The sequence below is a fragment of the Diplotaxodon limnothrissa genome, linkage group LG15 (assembly GCF_057381915.1).
Source record: "Diplotaxodon limnothrissa isolate DT_005_m linkage group LG15, D_limnothrissa_male_GT1.1, whole genome shotgun sequence".
Lineage (NCBI taxonomy): Eukaryota > Metazoa > Chordata > Actinopteri > Cichliformes > Cichlidae > Diplotaxodon > Diplotaxodon limnothrissa.
The window spans coordinates 23106602-23126405 of record NC_140610.1 but is presented as its reverse complement, the minus strand read 5'-3'; the positions used below and the strand labels follow the sequence as shown (position 1 = coordinate 23126405).

The 19804-nt window shown below is 40.0% G+C and overlaps 1 protein-coding gene across 1 annotated transcript in view; it reads right to left on the bottom strand.

Moving 5' to 3' along the window:
- Positions 1-19804, bottom strand: part of LOC146617540 (polypeptide N-acetylgalactosaminyltransferase 14-like) — a 243147-nt gene that overhangs the window by 110518 nt on the left and 112825 nt on the right. Inside the window, exon 5 of the mRNA XM_085373147.1 lies at positions 2866-2964. Coding sequence (XP_085229273.1) covers positions 2866-2964 — 99 coding nt within the window. The remainder of the gene's footprint in view (positions 1-2865; positions 2965-19804) is intronic.

The following is a 19804-nucleotide window of genomic DNA, read 5'->3' as shown; positions in this document are numbered from 1 at the left end:
AACATCACCAGTTTCTGTTTCTTGGCTGTTTTTTCTGTTGTCAGCTGCACTGGCTTTCAGAAAAACTGCAAATGTCAAGTGATCTGTTGCAGCACTCTTAACTCGTCTGAGCTTTACCTAAGTGCGTCACTCTCTCTGTAAAGACACCAGTTGAAGCTCTTCTGTCAAGTGGCTGATTTCTGTTAAGACACCGATCCTTTAGTTTGGCAGGGCTAATTTTCACAAAAACTATATGAAACGTCAAAAGCTGACAATTCTTCAACAGTCACACCAAATCCACGCAGGGTTTGTCCCCTTTCCTTTTGAAAATCACCAAAGCCAAAACAAGGAGAGACTGTCCACAATGAAAATTTTAAAAAGTTTTTTTTTGAATGTCAAACTGATGAGCATCTCTGAATGCACATCAAATTGAACCTTGGCAGGCGAAGCCCACACCAGGTGCCACTCCTATCAGCTAAAAACAGGAAACTGAGGGTACAAATCACTGGATTCACCAAAATTGGACAACAGAAGATTGGAAATACATTGCATCCATTCAAAATATGATTTTCTAGGGAGAGATACAGTCTTTCATTAAAAAACACAAATACTCTTTTTGCTGCAAGCAACTTACTTTGTTATATTAACTGGTATTTAAGGGCAATAAAAATACCTAAAAATGTCTAAATACAAATAATACACAGCTTAATGTCTTTCAGATGGACTATACAGTATATTTATCTTCAAATGTTTTAATGCCAAGCAAACCAGTTTGGAGCAGCGTGGAAGCTTCAGAGGATCTAATGCACCCTGGTGAGCACAAACGTTCCAAATTCACAAAGTAAAAATAAAAGGCAGCTAAACTACTTCTAGCTCCAAGTCACTACCGGCAAACACACACACACTTGTACGCATACAGAGAGAGAGACAGAGCCAAAGGGAGCAGAGGGGCCCAGGGAGACAGATTGTCTTTTAATTGGTTGAAAACTGCAGAGCTCTGAAAAGGGCTGAAGGGGACACACACACACACACAGCAAACATACACACACAAATCACAAAATGTCCTCTGTGATAGTGAGGAGACGTAGCCAGTCCCTGCTGACTGACTGGTATAATGAGCTGAACTCAAGCCAAAACTTGTGTGTGTCTGTGAGTCTTTGTGTATCTGTTTGTGCTGATTGTGGGTGTGGTAACCTGCTGACAGAACGATGGTTCAATGATAGAGTGGATTGAGGGTCAAGAGAATGTAAATGTGTGTCTTTTGAATGTTGCTCTGCTTACCGGCAAACAATAAATAAAGTCAGAACAATACAGGTTGATGAAGGCTGATACGATTTAATATTTCAATACCTTTTCTTCCTTTAGGGGTTGCCAGAGCAAATCATCTGCCTCCATCTCACTCTGGCATCCTCCCCTGTTCCTCAAATCCTCTGCATGTCCTCTTTCATCACATATCATCTGTAGTTTTAATATTTTTCCTCCTGCCTAGCAGCCCCATCTTCAGCATCCTGTCCTATATATCCAGTATCCCTCCTCTGTCCATGTCCAAGCTGCTCAACCTGAGCTGTCCCTCTGATACACTCATTTCTAATCCTGTCCATCCTGGTCTTCAACTTCAACTCTGCCACCTCCAACTCGTCCTCCTGTCTTTTCCACCATGTCCTGAATACACATTATAGGAGGTCTCACCACCATCTTGTAAACCTTCCCCTTCACTCTTGCTTCTACTGTTCTGCAAGAAATTCCCCCAGACACTATTCTCCACCCACTCCACCCTACCTGTACTCTCCTCTTCACCTATACTGTTACTACAGTATGCTTTCTCTATATCCACACTCTCAAAGGATACATTATATCTTTAGTGCTTTTTCTCAGCATAAAGCCATACTACTCACCATACTATCAGCATACCACATCAGCTTGTGAGTGTATTTTTGTTCACGCTTGTTCTTAAAAATTTGTAGCAATTAACTTCCCCATTCCTCAGTTATCCCCTTACTCTCCAAGACTGTGTTAAACAGTCTGGTCAGTCTTTTGCCCTCTCTCCACACCTTCATCGCCTCTTTTGATGCCTTCACTAGCTCGACCTTATATCGTGTTGGTCTTATTCCTGGACCAATAAAACGAATGTTTGTCCAGGTTCAACATTGCAAGTGACCAGTCACATTGTAGCAATGTCATAGTTTTGCTTCATGGAAACACGTCACACCACACATCAAATCATAAAGTGGTGAACCCTAACCCACACTCTAACTTTAGCTGTAACCTCTAACCCTATCTATGATTTTTTCCTGAGTGGATATGTGTAGGTTTTTTCCAAGTCACAGAGCTATGACATCATAGCAATATAATTGTTTAGATGCAATTTTGATCCTGGAAAAACATTATCTTAATTCAGGAACAACATTAACACAAGGATGAGATCAGACAGACTGCCTCATCCTTACTAATCTCTGCACTTCATTCAGCAACTTTCCTTCATCCATCCTCTTCTCCCTCCTTTTCTTCATTCATCGGATCCTCAAAGTACTCCATCCATCTATTCTCAACACTCGCTTCCTTTGTTAGCACATTTCCATCTCCATCCTTAATCACTCTAACCTGCTGCACATCCTTTTTAACTCAGTCTCTCTACCTTGCTTGTCAATACAAGTCCTTTTGTGTCCAGTCTCACATACCACTCACTATAAGCCTTTTTCCTTTGCTACCACTCTCTTTGATGTACACCTAGCATCTCAGTAATCCTGTCTACTTTTTTCATGACTTTAATATTTAGATACAAATAACCAAAATCCTCCTAGAATTGGGATTGGGTGTGAATTACATAGCACAATTGCAGTTTTATCACTGAGCTCTACCATATAGAAGTCTCAGATGTGTGTTTACCTCTTGATGGTCCGCAGCAGAGTTGATCTGGCCTCATTGTGAAAGGTGATGATGATGGAGGTTGAAGGAAGTTCTGAGTCGTAGTGAAGAGTGGTGCACCTAAAGAAAGAGAAAAGCATTACTCAATGCTACTGGCAAGGAACCCTTTGATTTAGTAAAAGGCATGTCAAATTTTAAAATGCTGTATTAAAAGACAGGTAAACATAAACTGTTTTGAACTTTGAGTAAAAGTTAAATGAGCAACAAGTCCTCCAGCTACTCTTTTGTTCAGCTCAGCTCGCTGTCAGTTCCCAAAATATAACAAATTGACTTTCAGGCAAGACACACATTTTCAAGTTGAGTCAAAAATCAAAGGCTGTCTGATCTTGACATAACAAATCTGGCAAGAGATTAGAGGAGCACCCATGTAGCAACTGTGGTCTCCACCACCCTAGCCAGGGATAGTCAAACATTACAGTGAGACTACTGCATCAGCTGACAGCTCAGCTCATATCCTTCTAAACCTCAAGTCCAAGCCACTTTGCAACCCAGCTCCATCCTTGTCACTCCCGTTATGCTGCGCCTGACTTTATTAATGTCATATCTGTTGTCGCTATATGTCTGCTTTGTGCTTGGGTCTTGCTGCTGTTCCCTGCCTCTAGTTTTCCATGTATCCCCAAACAAGAATGTGTAGTACCTGACAAAAAAACAATGCTACTAAATAAAAATTTCTAAAACTGACTATACTGGTAAAACACAAAAGGCTTGAATTAATGGACTTAATACAGAATGAATGTAAGTTTATTATTTAAAATATTTAAATATAAAAGAAAATTACCCCAACTATCGTCAACATGCATCAATCTTGACATTCCTTCCCAGATGATTTCTCTCGCACTCACACTATGTGATTGTAATGACCCACACCTTGAATCACATCTTGGCTCATGTAGTGGTAGCAAACTACATGAGGCATGGAGGTTCTGTGACTATCAGGACCACCCCCACGATGATAACCCCAATACGGGTTTAATATCTATGACTCCCAGTCAGTTTCCAAAACTGAAGAAGGATTTTAGATGAGAGAGAAAATGTCTTCATGAACCTAAAAAGAAATCCAACTGCTTTCAACTTAAGTGCTTAAGACTACCATGATACATGCAAAACAAGCAATTTTCTAGAATTTCTATTTAATTATTATTTTTTTGTGATGTGCTGGTATACAAAAATACACTATACTGGTCAATAGTACTTGTTTCAAGGTGATTACTGTGAGACTATTTCCTATAATGTTGGCTGCTCCTGTCTTCAGGTATAACACACACACACACACACACACACACACACACACACACACACACACACACACACACACACACACACACAGTAACCAAGTGATCAGACCAGACATGTTGAAAATGAATTATAGATGACCACCACTATGCTCATTAAAATACGTTGCAAAGTGTGTGCATGTTTGATTGCAGTGCATTCGCTGGGTCAGCAGGCTTTTCTTCTAAAAGAGAAGAGGAACGCACACACACATCACACGCACATACACACACAGACGCGCGCACACACACAGGCGCACTGTATAATGAGAAGACTGGCCTTTACCTATCAGATTGATGGATTGGTGACATTTTCCAACAGAAACAGTCTGCTTGGTCTGTTCTGGCCTTTATTTTTAAGAAGTTAACCTTTCTCGAATATGTGTGTGTCTGTGTGTGTTTGTGCATCTGTGTGTTTGTAGAACTAAACATACTGCACCATTAACCAGCCTAACATGTGGTTTTCTGCAGCTCACCTAATCTACTTCCATAACGTGTTTCATTATTTGTTTTGCAGAAGGCGACGAGGTTAGAATATTTAATTTAATATACCGCATACAAGCAAGAAAAATATGATTGGTTTTATCCATTTCCTTTGATACAAAACAGGAAAAAAAGTTTCCTGTTTTGTATCATTACAAGAGGATCAATACAAAATGTGAAATGTAAACGCACAAACAAATTGCCAGAAGGCATTTTTACAGATCAAAAACTAGCCATTTGACATATCATTTTGTATGTAATAAATGAAAAGCATGCTCTGCTGGGGTGAAATCTGTCTTGAGAAACTCTTGCATTGCTTCTGCATTTGTCTGAATAGGAACAAAGAGTATAGCTTTGTACACTTCATAATTCATCCATGACACATTATCATTGAACACTGTTGGCCCAGTTCTACAGGCAGTCATTCACACCCATACCATAAAATTGCCTACACCATGTTTGACAGATGATGCACTGTGCTTCACATTTCCTTTTTATACTTTTATATAAGTTCATTCCGGTTTTATTTACCCAAAGAATCTTTGGATTCTTTGAACTGTCGGACTTTTAGATGTTTTCTATTGAATCAGATTTTCTGCAAACCAAGGCGCTGTGGTTGTAAACCCATTGTATTACAACTACTGACTGTAGATGCTGACAATGACGTCCTCCTCCTGACACTCTTGAGCTACCTCCTCAAGAGTGATCTTGACTTGGTTAGGTTGAGACGGAGGTTTATTGTAGAGTCTTTACTTTACAGTATATACCGCCTCGAGGCAACTGCTGTTGTGATTTGGCACTATATAAATAAACTGAACTCCATTCAATTTTTCTTAACTATGAAATGAATTCTGTCGTCATACACTCTCTCTAGTTGTGTTCAATGGCCTTCCAGGCTTTGCTACAATTTGCCTATCCCCACTACTAACTTTAAACACTAGGTCTGCTTTATTTTCCATATTATAACATGGGAACAGGCCTCACCTCATCACAACACTGCTTGTTAGTCAATTGTCCAATTACTTTTATGTATGAAAATGGCTGTATTTAATGCAACATTTTTGCAAACCTTGAACTGAAGCTGTCTGCTAACTGCCACAACCTACCTGTTCACTGCTGCACATCTTAAATGCTTGACTTTAAATTAACTGTGGTTTACAGACAAAAAAAGGAAGCTGTATTCATTTATTTATTTCATTTAGAAAGAGGGGCAATACATATTAATGAACATTTTAACAAATATAAATATGCCAGATTATAGCCTTGGGCTAATTTCCATCCGCAGACCCTCTGGCAGGTTGGTGTTACACACAAGTTAGTAAAAACATACAGAGACACTATTTACAGGTCATGTGACAAGGACAAAAACAGTGCTCACATTATACTAGAACAAACAATGACAAGAAGAGTGGACAACAGAGGACAATATAGATAACAATAATGGAAACACATCAATTATATTGCACAAACCCCAGTATTGCACATGCCCTGACTGTCCTGATATTGCACTGACCCATTACACTAATAGTTGTTTCCCTTTTTTGTAATACACGGACTCTTTTTCATGTTCAATATAAAGCATGATTATTAAACATGATCACATGCTTGTGTGTCCCTCAGCTGCCCTTTTAAGTGACTCTTAAAGATGGGGAGACTTGTACGTTCCCTCACTGACAGTGGAAGACTATTCCAGAAGCTCATTCCTTGATATGACAGAGCATTCTGTGAAAAGGTGGTCCGTCTAAATGTCAGTTCACAATCACCTCTCACAGTTGCTCGAGTCAGTCACTACCCGGCAACACTGCTAGACTTTTGTTTAATAAAATCACTCATTGGTGGAAGCGCCAGACCATGTATAAGTTTGTATATTTGACAAGCAGATTTAAATAATTTGAAATTACTTAAAATTTAGAAAGTTGTATTTATCTAAAATGTATTTTTTTCCAGCAACTCGTTGACTCAACAGAAATATGTTGTATTGTGTATATAATTCATATTGTAACACAGTATTAAAATTAAAAAGTGGTTAGTCACATATTATATAGGCAGTTCACATAATTTTCTCCAAGCATGTTCATATCATAGTGCTCAAAAATACAGAATTTTCTTGTAGCATAAGTACAAATATTCACATTTCCCAGCAAGACAGATTGGGGAGCTCCTTCCTGTTGCTGCCCAACTTTGTAGTTCAAAAAGATAAGATATATATATTCCTCACAGAAAAATCTAAGGGAAGGAGACTTTTCTACTTCCCTGACATATGAAAAACGAAGACACCAAAAGCATGTTGCCTTACTGTGATCATACCAAATATTTTTTTCATACCACAAAACATAAATATGTCTTCTGATATAAGTTTCTTTGGAGCTTATCTGTGTTTCTGTATTCATGGCTTATCAAACACGATGCCAGTCTGAGTTTCTTGGGATTTATTCACTAAACATAAACTCAAAAACATTGTTTCCAACCTTCCAAGATCACATCAGTCGGGTCATGTGTAATTATTCAGGAACACATTCAACAACAATGAATATCCAATGAGCTGAGTTTTTGTATTAGCAGACCGCATGTGCCACATTTCCACTAGTTTGTGAGCTCAACTCAGTGTGCATCATCTAAGTGTCCTTGAGCTAAACATTGAACCTCCTCTTGAGATCTGCAGTGGGTTAGAACACAAGCTCAACTCCTAATTTGTTGTATTAACAGGTCGGCACGCAGCATCAGTCAGCGCGCACGAGCACCCGGCTGTGAAATAATACCATCAGCACCTCATTAACTCGCAATTTGATTTTTTTTTCCTTTTTTGTTTAGAGGCACAGAGATGAAGTAGGGAAACAATATTTCCAAAGGAGATTAGAGAATTTGTCTACCCATGCATTCCTATCTATGTATGTATACTTTAGTTGTTTTTCCTCCTTTATTCTTTTATTTATTCATCACTCTAACATTGTTACAGTCTGCTTTGGTTTTCCCTTACTTTTATGGTTCCTGTTTTTCACACAGTTTGGAGCACCTCTGAGTTTTCTATCCTTGTTTTTTGTTATTAGGTGTTTTCTGGTTCTCTCAGTTATGTTCTATGGCTGTTTCTTTCTGTGCGAATTTTTCATTTCTGTATTCAGCGTCCTTCTCTTGGCATTTCCTCTTTTACTTTGTTAGTTAGTGTCCCATTTGTCTTTTATCCTGTTCCCTAAACAATATCTAGTCCTCTCTTATCCTTGTCTATTGTCTATTGAGTGTTTATAGGGAGAACACACAGGGAGTGTGTTCTCCCTATGTGCTCTTTGCTCATTTATGGGGTTTCTTGGATTTGTTTTTTTTTTTGTTTCTTTTGTATTTTTTTTACTTTTTATTTTGTATTTTTACTTTTAAACTTTGCACCTACCTTATAAAAGGTCATATATGTTTTGTTAACTCTGTCTGCCTTTTCAGTTTTGTGTTTGGGTCCACTGTCAGCATAGACTGCAACACTTTCTATTATTCCGTTTTCCATTAGTATTTTTCATCAGAACATACGATAATGGGGCAAATTAGTGAAGAATTAAGTTCTGTGTCAAACAGCAGTGCACATTTCTAAGGTAGTCCAACAGCCGGTGTGGAATAAACTGTGCATTAGATTTCAATGTTTCTACCCACAAGTTCCTAGAGCACACAGCCAAAACATCACTTAAACCAGACATGATCATCACCTCTGAGGCCACAAAACAGCTGGAACTCTCAATGCCATGAGAAGACCATAATGAGGAAACCAATGAGAGTAAACATGCAAGGCACCAGGAACTGGCAGAGGAGTAAAGGAGCACAAGCCAGCTTCTAATGATGTAGAGATTTTGCAGCTTCACTCAGCTTCCTGTTCTGGTTAAGAGACACGTGTAGCCAAAAAAAGGCACTTTTGCCTTCACAGGGTTCCACGTTAGTCCTGTTGTCCACATTACACTGATGTGCATACATGAGTGTGCGTACTTCATGCTCCACAAAACCCTTGCATAAAGGGTAAAATAGGCTTCGTAGAGTTCCTGACTTCACAGTGGAGTACTATTTTATCCTACTGCTACCTTGGTTTTGGATACAAAGAGTAGACACTTGATACATTTGCACATATTCAAACCTTATGTGAAGTGCAAGAAAGTGAATGTGACTTTTGATATTTGGGCAAGTTTGGTTTGCATTGCAGAGCTACATCATGCTTGAAAACCAGACGGACAGTAAATAACACTGACTGTGCCACACTTTGTGATTATGTTCCAGCTAGTTTCAAATCTCATGCACACCATACCCAAATAAGCTTTATCTGAAACAGAGTTCTTCACCTAAATCAGACATTTAAAAATATTTTAACCATTTTTATTGCTTTATTATTTTATTGGTTTTAGCAGCACTTTAGCCAGAGTACAATTTTTGAATATGCTTATTAATGAGATGGTGGATTCAAACCCAGTAACATCTTGCTGTGAGGCAACAGTGCTAACCACTGTTACATCGTGCATATCTGTTTATGTAGAGGTTAAAGTGCCCTTAAATATACACACATACATACGCACACTTGGGAAAGTCAAGGTTTTTCAAAGCTGAGCATCAGTGAAATCTTTCGCTTCTTTGAATTCGGATTTCTTTCTATATTTTTACGTCCTTACTCTTTCCTTTTCCACTGTCTGTCCCTTTCCCTGGGTGAGAGCGGGAATATGCACGATATATATTTGTCATATCATATCCCATCATGCCTCTCTGCCTCCTCCATCCCTCTATCTCCCTGCCTCCATCTCTGGTTTTTGCTGCAGTTGATTTATTCAGCAGCTCTACCAGAGAGGAACGATAAGAAGATAAAGACGAGCCGCTGTGTGTGGTGTGTGTGTGTGTTTGAGACAGAGACTGAATGAAAGATGATTGAGGTCGAGAGACATTGACAGACAGGCAGAAAGAGAGAGAGCAACAGAGATGTTCAGATAAAAGTTGTGCTGACAGTTGACTGATGTTAAAGCTGATATGAACAAGCCTTTATACTCCCAAAGCAAGTGAGTATGTATGTATGTGCATGCGTATCAATGTGTTTGTGTGTGTGTGTGTGTGTGTGTGTGTGTGTTAACTCCCTGCTGCGTCAAAGCTAAAGAGAACACAAATAAACAGTGAAGGAAATACAGGAATGCAAAAAAAAAGAGAGGGACAGGAGAAACCATGACAAGGTAGGTGTGAGAGAGGAGGAGACAAGGAAAAGACAGAATGTGAGATGGGAGTTGAAAGCTGTGATGAGAAGGAGCAAAGAAACTAGGCTATAGTAAAGAGGGATCTGAATAGGAAAAGAGCAGGAGTCTATTGTAAGTGAAAAAAGGAACAAAAAAGTAAAAGAAATGGAGAAGTGTGCATGTTGTAAAATAAGGAAAAGAAGATGTCAGAGGGGAAAAATAGATGAGATCAAAAAGATGGAAGCAAGAGAGAAAATAAAACTACAAGAGAAGGAAAAGAAAATCAAACTAAGAAGTGATTCTCATTCAACTTCCTGGCTATTACTACTATAAATCACAAAAAATCTATTATATCCACTGGAGATAAAAACAGAAAAGGCAAAAACAAATGTAAAAAGGCAGAAACATTTCCATTTACTAGTGAGAAACACTAAACTGGGCCATTAACATCTCCCAGTGTCCTCCCTCAGTAAAGCCAAATCTGAAGCTGCATATCTGTATTCTGCCCACAGTTTGAAATTGATAAAAAGGGAAGGAAGGAGGGAGAAGAAAAGCAGAGGAAACAAAACCGCACGGCAATGAAACAAAAAGAGAGCGAAGAGGAAAGGAGAGTAGGTGAAAAGAAGAGGAGAGCAAATTTTTTTTAAAGAGTGCAGAAGAAGAAGAAGAAGAAAAGTGGACAAGAATTGAGAGAATATGAGGAATGTCTTTAGTGTACATTTCTGCTCAGATGGTGGGAAAATCATTAATATTTGATGAGGAGTGGCTGCCATTTGTGTGTTTGTGGTTGTGAAAGTGTATGCTGGCTCATCAAAGTTCATCTGGAGGTGAGATAAACACATGAAAAGGGAGGTCAAAACCAGCAGCTACACACACGCACACTCACAGTCCCTCTCTGCAGGCGGCGGCGGCCGACCTGTCAAAATGTGTGTTCGTGCTGCAAAATACTAATGGGCACTGATGTAGCCCTGAGATACTGTCAGACCCGTGCACACGCACAAACGCTCTCTCTCTCACTCATACACATACCTGCTCGCAGCCTACGATTAACACCTCCAACACTTTTCTCTCCCTCCGTCCTTCACTTGTTCTGCCTCTCAGCCTTTTTCTGTTCTATTTTCCCAGCATTTTTCCCTCGCTCAGTGGCCTGGCCTGCCCCGTCTGTCTCTGCTCTTGTTTTCTCTGTCCGGCGATGTCTTGCTCCTGGCAGAAAACTCACCCAAACAAAGGCATAAAGACTTTGTAATCGAAAGGTGATGGTTTAAAGATGGTTCATCCTTCTAAGTCTAGTCCAACTGACTTTGGGTTCTACTATGATAATCAAATGTTCCTTGACTTTTTTTGAGCAGCGTAAAAGTGTTATAAGTTTTCATATATAGAGCTTTTCTACTCTCCTGTAGCATTCAAAGCAATTTTTTCTATGAAAAGTCTTTTCTATCTACCTTTCACACTCATTCATACTCCGATGGCTAAATCAGAGAGGAATGCAGACTGGAGCAGCCAAGAATCAAACCACCAACCTTCCAATAAGTAGATGACCTGCTCGGGGGTCATGTGTAGGGAGTCTGCTCTATGCCATTATGTCTTTCTCGTAATCTGTACATAATGTGTTTAGTTGTGCAGAGTAAAATAATCGAAAGTACCTTGTCTGAATAAAAAAAAAGTGTACAGAATATTTGGTTGCAGCATAAAGGTGCTTGTGATGGAGGACATCCTCAGAACTGCGGTGGAAATATGACCTGTCAAGATGTGCGAATGCCCTAGTTCACCTTGGTAAGTAAACACATCAAATGATGCTGCAGCTTTACGACTGAGTCACCTAAAGTGTTTGCAGTCATAAAGGAAAACACATTCTCATCAAGATTTACTGACCGTCGTCTTCCTTCACGCTGTGATCAGTTCCCAACACTATTTACAGGATGTATGATCATTACTATTACCACGCGATAGGTTTCTATTTCTATTTATTTATTGTGGGATGTGATTGGGTTTGTTAATTAAATTGACTTCGTTGTGTTGACTGTTGTTGATTTCTTCTGTGGTTCACCTGTGTTTCCCAGAATGTAGCTTTTAATTTGTGTCAGTATATAAAGTTCTGCTTTATTAGGTCCCCAGCAGTGAGTAATCACGACATGAGAGCAGTGGGAACGTGTAACAAGTGTTTTTCTGTAATCACTGACATTATCATCAGTATCTTTAACATTATTTTGGTTATTTGTGTTTTGCCTAACCTTTCCATATCTGTGCAAACAGTTGGACCCTATATTTGCCTCTGTACAACACAGCTGAAGATTCAAAAATGAAGATTTCTAACGATTTGGTATTTGGTAGCTGTTCACTCCGACTTTTAATATGAGCCATATTGAAATATTGGTGCAAAAGTGGCTGAAACACTCAAAGCTGTAAGAAAGATAGCAAAAACACTGATTGGTCAAATCAACAATCGAGTACATTCTTAAAAAGAAGACATTTACAGGAAACCTAAGCAACACAGAAGTAACTAAAGTGGATAATCACAAGAATCTTTCTTTGGATAAGAAAACCCTCTTCACAACATCTAAGTCAAGAAGACTTGACTTAGGGAAATATGTGTATCATTGTCAAGATCTACAATCAAGATACATCTTCATGTAAAAACAGGGTGTACAACAAGGCACATACCATTAATGACAACAAAAACAGGAAGGTCAGATTAGACTTTGTGAGAAAACATCTAAAATAGCCACCATAGTTCTGGAAAAACAATCAAACTCTTTGGACAGATAAAACCAAAATCAGCTTGCACCAGAATGATTGGAAGAGAAAAGGAAGGAGAAGGAAAGGAAGAGCTTATAATCGTAAAGAACACCACATTATCTGTCAAACATGGTTGAGACAATGCTATGGCATGGCCATGCATGACTGTCACTAGATCCGAGCCACTAGTGACGGTGACTCCTGATAGGAGAAGCACAATGAATTGAGAAGTGCACAGGGCTACATGCTGTAAAACTGATTGGACAGCATGCCACTGTGGAAATGGGAAATGAACCAAAGCATACTGGGAAAGCAAGCCAAGAGTGTCTCAAGACAAATAAATGGGATATTTTTCAGTTGCCAAGTCAGTCACCTGATCTTATGTCCGTTGCCGCTGATCTTCAGTCCAGTTCTTGGACTGAAGATCAGCAGCAACAGGCACATCTCATAGATTTATAAAGAAATGGGAACAATGGGAGCTGGTCCTTTGCAAAGTTATCCGTTATGTGCAGACACAACACTGGTTCAAGCCTTGAGTTAGATGCGTTTCTCTATATGTTGCTTCAATCACATCCTGATTGTTTGACCGTAGTGAATACATTAAGCATCTGCAATTGCTTGAATGATTCACAGGTTGGTGTTAAAGCGCTTAACAAACAATTAACAAACAATAATTCATTTGTGTCATGGTCCTGGGCCATGTTGGCCCAGTATTCTTAGTTTTCTTGTATGTTTGTATTTTGTTCCCTATTTAGGCCATGTTTCCTGAGTTGCCCTGTTGTGTTGTTCCCTAAGTGTTTTCCCTTCGTGGCTTTTACCCCCTGTGTGCCCCTCTGTGTATCTGTGAGCCCTCGTCTCTCCTTATGTTTTATTCCATGTTTCCCCTGCCCGTTATGTCTAAGTTCTCCCCGTGCTCTCTCTCACCCCTGTGTGCCCTCTGTGTATTTATGAGCCCTCGTCTCCCTTTGTGGTTGTTCCATGTTTCCCCAGCCCGTTATGTCTGTGTTTTCCCCGTGCTCTCTCTCCTCCTGTCTGAACCTCTGTACTTCCTGTTTGACTCTGCCCGTCTCCCGTCAGTGTTATGTTCACCCCGCCCTGTCTCGTTATGGTTATCTGTGTCAGCTGTGTTCCCCGTGTGTTTCCACTTTCCTCGTTAACCCTCTGTGTATTTCTGTCTGCGTCTCCCTCTGTTCGGCGTCGCCTTCTCCCTCATGCTGTGTGTGATTCTCCCCGTGGTTCCTGGTTTACTTTATGTTTAGCTTTCCCAGTTTAGTTTAGTACTGTTTTCATGTTCCACTTTTTGCCAGCATTAAAGCTGTGTTTTTGAGTTTATGTTTTGTCTCCGTGAGTTTGCGTTTGGGTCCTCTCCTGCCTGCCACACAGCCGAATCATGACAATTTGAGAGTGGCTAACTTAAAGAACTGGACTGAAGAACAATGTGTGAAGAAAATCATCAGAAAGCCTGTAGAACGATTTCTCAAGATCACTTTAAAGATGACAGAGTCTGGCTCCTGGGAAGTAAAATATAGGTACATGAGGGGTGGCTTAAGACTTTTGCACAGTACAGTATAAATAAAATGAATGCATTTCCTGAATATTAGTTTTTACTTGAGATGAGAGACTGATCTAATTACTTCACTTGAGACAGCAAAACATTTAAATTCCCTAAAAATAAGCTTACGCTTGCCTCCCAAACACTACATCATCAGGACCCTTTGTTTTTAATGTTCTAAACTTCCTGTGCTTCTCCATGTATTTGCAAGCGTGCAGGAATCATAAACTTCTTATGCACCAGTGGAAAGTGCTTACAGCATGCAAACAGAGTTCACAGAAAAGTTGCCTTTTGTTATAAAAAAGAATATTTTTTTAATGTGATATTCTCAGGAATAAACGTGGGAATTATAAGTATAATATCATTCTGCTTTTACGTGGGCAGCATGATATGGAACAATGTCAGTTTAATCTGAGCAAAGTAGCAGCACGCCTGCTGGAGTAAGATATTTTGGTAAGCTTTTCACCTCTGGCCTTTCCTTTTTCCCCCCCTCTTTTTCCACTATCTCTGTCTCACTTCTATTCAGGTGTTCACAGAGGAGAAGATGGCCTAGTTTTGGCTGGTTAGGCAACAGCCATTTACATATTTATACACACCGACAGTGAATGAGGGAGCAGGGGATTTCTTTTCTCCTGAATGAGAGGAAGAGAAGAAAAGAGGGAAGAAACAGCAAGGGACAGTTGATAATGCTTCATTTCTTCTTTTACTGGAAAATTCCATTAGGAAAATTTCCGAGTCAATGACTCCAATGAATGAATAGCTCAAATGAATACTTTCTGTGGATTCAACTCTTTTAATTGAGCCAGGTTCAATCCATGAAAGGCATTTAGAGGTGTATGGACTTTGCACAAGAATAGAAATTGGCAAGGTATTGGCCTCATTTTCACTTATGTCTCCTAACAAATTTCAGTTTTTAGTTATTTGCAGTTCTTATAAGCAACTATAAAGTTTTCTGCAAGGCTGTGTAAAGCACTCAATCAAACAAAAACACTCAGTAAAACAAATGAAACCCATATAAACACGTTGGGTAAGATGAAACTTGGCTCATGAGGCACATTTCAATAGACTAAAAACTGTATTTATAGTATAAATGCAAAATAATCATCATCATCTTCATCATCATCAGGGTGGGGGTTTTGTTTAAGGTTTGGTTGGTAAATGTTTCATTGTAAACATTGTACTGTTGAACCTGTGAATCTGCAGAGGAGCAACTTGCAGCTACTCTTGTGTAGTTGCTGGTACTAATAAGATAAAAGAGAGACACACACACACCCACGCACGCCGATGAATAATTTTCCATTTCTGACATGAAGAAGAAGCAACAACGACCACGCTGACGGAAGAGTTACAAATCATGATGAAACTGACATACAACACAGTAATTTAAACTACCACGATTCATGAACAGTTGAGTGGATACCAAGACCTTCACTTGGTTATGGTGGCCAGATCCAAACCATCTATATCTACATCATTGTGTGGGTGTGTTTGTCTGTGTGGGCTAATGTGAGACGTGTTACCATCAACTTTGGCCATAGACAGCTTTTAAAAAACCTAAAAAAAAAAACCCACATAGATGTAGCTACCAGGACATCATGTATTTTAATCCTGTTTTGAAGTCTGGAGTGTAGCATTGTGTCCTTCTTGACCAAGTATTTTCAATCAAACTACAGGGTGGGCCATTTATATGGATACACCATAATAACATGGGAATGGATGGTGATATTAAAGTCCTGTTTGTGGCACATTAGTATATGTGAGGGGGCAAACTCCTCAAGATGGGTGGTGACCACGGTGGCCATTTAGAAGTCGGCCATCTTGGATACAACTTTTGTTTTTTCAATATGAAGAGGGCCATGTGACACATCAAACTTATTGGTAATGTCACAAGAAAAACAATGGTGTGCTTGGTTTCAACGTAACTTCATTCTTTCATGAGTTATTTACAAGTTCCTGACCACTTATAAAATGTGTTCAATGTGCTGCCCATTGTGTTGGATTGTCAATGCAACCCTCTTCTCCCACTCTTCACACACTGATAGAAACACCGCAGGAGAAATGCCAGCACAGGCATCCAGTATCCGTAGTTTCAGGTGCTGCACATCTCGTATCTTCACACCATATACAATTGCCTTCAGATGACCCCAAAAATAAAAGTCTAAGGGGGTCAGATTGAGAGACCTTGGGGGCCAATTAACTGGCCCACGACGACCAATCCACTGTCCACGAAACTGTTCATCTAGGAATGCTCGGACCTGGCACCCAAAATGTGGTGGTGCACCATAATGTGGGGTGGCTGTAGCTCAGGTGGCAGAGCAGGTCAGCCACTAATCAGAAGGTCGGTGCCAAATATCCTTGTGCAAGATACTAACCCCTACTGTTTGCCTACTGGTGGTGGTCAGAGGGCCCGGTGGCACCTGTGTCCGGCAGCCTCGCCTCTGTCAGTGCGCCCCAGGGCAGCTGTGGCTACAATGTAGCTTGCTATCGCCAGTGTGTGAATGTGTGTGTGAATGGGTGAATGACTGAATGTAGTGTAAAGCACTTTGGGGTCCTTAAGGACTAGAAAAGCGCTATAAAAATGCAGGCCATTTACCATCTTGCTGGAAAAACTCAGGGAACATGCCAGCTTCAGTGCATAAAGAGGGAAACACATCATCATGTAGCAATTTCAAATATCCAGTGGCCTTGAGGTTTCCATTGATGAAGAATGGACCCACTATCGTTGTACCCCATATACCACACCAAACCATCACTTTTGTTGGTCCAACAGTCTTGGAGGGATCCATCCAATGTGGGTTAGTGTCAGACCAATTGAGGTGGGGTTTTTTGTTAACTTCACCATTCACATAAAAGTTTGCCTCATCACTGAACAAAATATTTTGTGTAAACTGAGGGTCCTGTTCCAATTTTTGTTTTGCCCATTCTGCAAATTCTGTGCACCGATCTGGGTCATCCTTGTTGAGATGCTGCAGTAGCTGGAGTTTGTAACGGTGCCATTTGTGAGTAGCTAATATCCACCGAAGGGATGTTCGACTAATGCCACTCTCCAGTGACATGCGGCGAGTGCTACGCTGTGGGCTCTTGCTGAATGAAGCTAGGACAGCCACTGATGTTTCTTCATTAGTGACAGTTTTCTTGCCTCCACATTTTGGCAAATCCAACACTGAACCAGTTTCACGAAACTTAGCAAACAGTTTGCTAACTGTAGCATGGGAGATGGGTGGTCTCGTAGGGTGTCTTGTTTTAAAATCTGCTGCAATGACCCGGTTACTGCGTTCACCAGATATCAACACAATTTCGATCCGCTCCTCACGTGTTAACCTCTTCGACATGTCAATGGCTGTGAACAAAGAGAAACTTGTAAATAACTCATGAAAGAATAAAGTTACGTTGAAACCGAGCACACCATTGTTTTTCTTGTGACATTACCAATAAGTTTGATGTGTCACATGGCCCTCTTCATATTGAAAAAACAAAAGTTGTATCCAAGATGGCCGACTTCTAAATGGCCACCGTGGTCACCACCCATCTTGAGGAGTTTGCCCCCTCACATATACTAATGTGCCACAAACAGGACTTTAATATCACCAACCATTCCCATGTTATTACGGTGTATCCATATAAATGACCCTGTATAACTACAAAGATAACGTAAAAGGTTCATACATTTAACTGATGAATAAAATAGTAGCGATAGAGACTCTAGGCACAGTATGGAAATGTTCTAGAAATTTCTAATGTGCGCTGTGTGAAATTTCTGGGAAACCATTGCAATGCTTGTGTGTAGTACATGTATATGACGTGCATACATAATAAATGAGATGAATGGGAAAGACTCCATGAAAAAATATGCAGTCTGTGAATTAAACTTATTACACTGCATGCCAAATGTGCTGTGTTTACATCATTTCATATCAGACATTTCAGCCTCTGACTTCTAACACATTTAAATGTGCAAACATCTACTTTATGTTAATAGCTTGATGTTATTACGTGTCTCTGAGGAATGTGTCTGTGTATTTATAAGATGAGACATTTCTACAGGACAGTCTGACAGACAGCACTTCTGTCAGTGAAACGGCCTGCTCTGATATCCTGCGCTGTGTGTGTAGGTCTAAGACCGCCCTGACTGCCAACCAGCACAGACCTCGGACAGAGGTACGTGATGTAACACCCCGCAAATCCTGGAGACATTATATAAAATCCTTCGTATGTTTGGAGGCAAAATAACCAGTAAATTAAAATGTACAGTAAACAAACAAAAAATTAGGTCAGTGACTTCAAAAAAGTAACCTAGAGCTGATTGTCAGGGCTAATCAGCTAAGAGAAGCTACTTCGCTGCCTCCTTTTTTCTCCCCTTGCAAAACAAGAAGTGTTTGTGAGCTCGTACAGAATATCAAAGTTTGTGTGGGTACCTGTGCTGTAGTGTAGCTTTGCTGTGTGTCTGTGGAAGACTGTACTGTACATAGTCACAAACTGCATTTAGAAGCAGATGGCCAAGTTGTTAAAGTCATCCAGAGAGCCTCAGCTTTAGAGAGAAAGAGCAGCATAAATGTGTCATTATCATCACTCCACAACAGTCGAGCTGTATTATCAGAGTAAAGTAATTTTCTTTCTGATGCACTAAAATGGTCCAAGTAAACAAATGACTTGAGATTTTGATCTGATCATTTATGAGGATCTCACACTCTGCTGACAGTATCTCATTTATGTTTTTTAAATAATGATGTAAAAACAGAAATGAAGGAAAGTATTACTTTTTTGTTTTTGTTTTGAAAGAATGCCATATAACAACTATAATTAGGGGAGGAGGGGGCGAGGGTGTCACACATACTGCAAATCCTGCCAAGGATTAACACAAGCAAGAGCATCTTCCAAACTCCAACACCCACATTATAGGGAGAACACTGTCTCCCAGGAGGGCTCAAGCCAGGCTCTGTGACAGACTAACCTGCACAACACAACAATCCCTGTGACAAAAAAGGTAGAAAAAATAAAAAATTCTTGATAGCTTCAGAGACAAGCAACACTTGAAGACTAGCTGCTATTGGTGGAGCTGCGAAAGGGGAAGAGGGTGTGAGAGCTGAACTAAAGCAGAGACAAAAGAAGAGGATGCGTTGCTAAAAAAAAAAAAAAAAAAAAAAAATTTAACAACCGCCTGGGCTCCTCTGGTTCCTTGTTAGAGCTGCTGGATCCCCCAGCGGAGCGGAGAGACTCATGTTTTCCAGAGTTTTCTGACTGTTTGAAAAACATGAGGCTGGAACTGCTGGGAGAGATGCTTCACCCCCGTGCTGCTTATATATTCATGCTTTATACTTCCACAACTCTGACTGCCACCGACTGTGTGCAGCAGTCCGTGTTTATGCATATTCCCTACTTGTGTGGAAACACTTAGCATGAAATTGAGCTTGTGTACACCTTCATGTAAATACACATATGCTACATGCGTCTGCCTGTGTGTTTTGCTCAAACATGCATGTACTATATATATATGAAGGCATTTGTGAATTTCCACTAGTTTCATTTTGGTGATCATAAAGTGAAACAGTGGGGGTTCTTTTAATTATCAAAGCATGAAACCAAATCAGTTGTTTCTCATAATAAAATCTAGCCTCAGGAATTTAATTGGTTGAAGATTCAGAGACAATGATCTGAGATCTCTCTGCGATCTGTTATTTTTC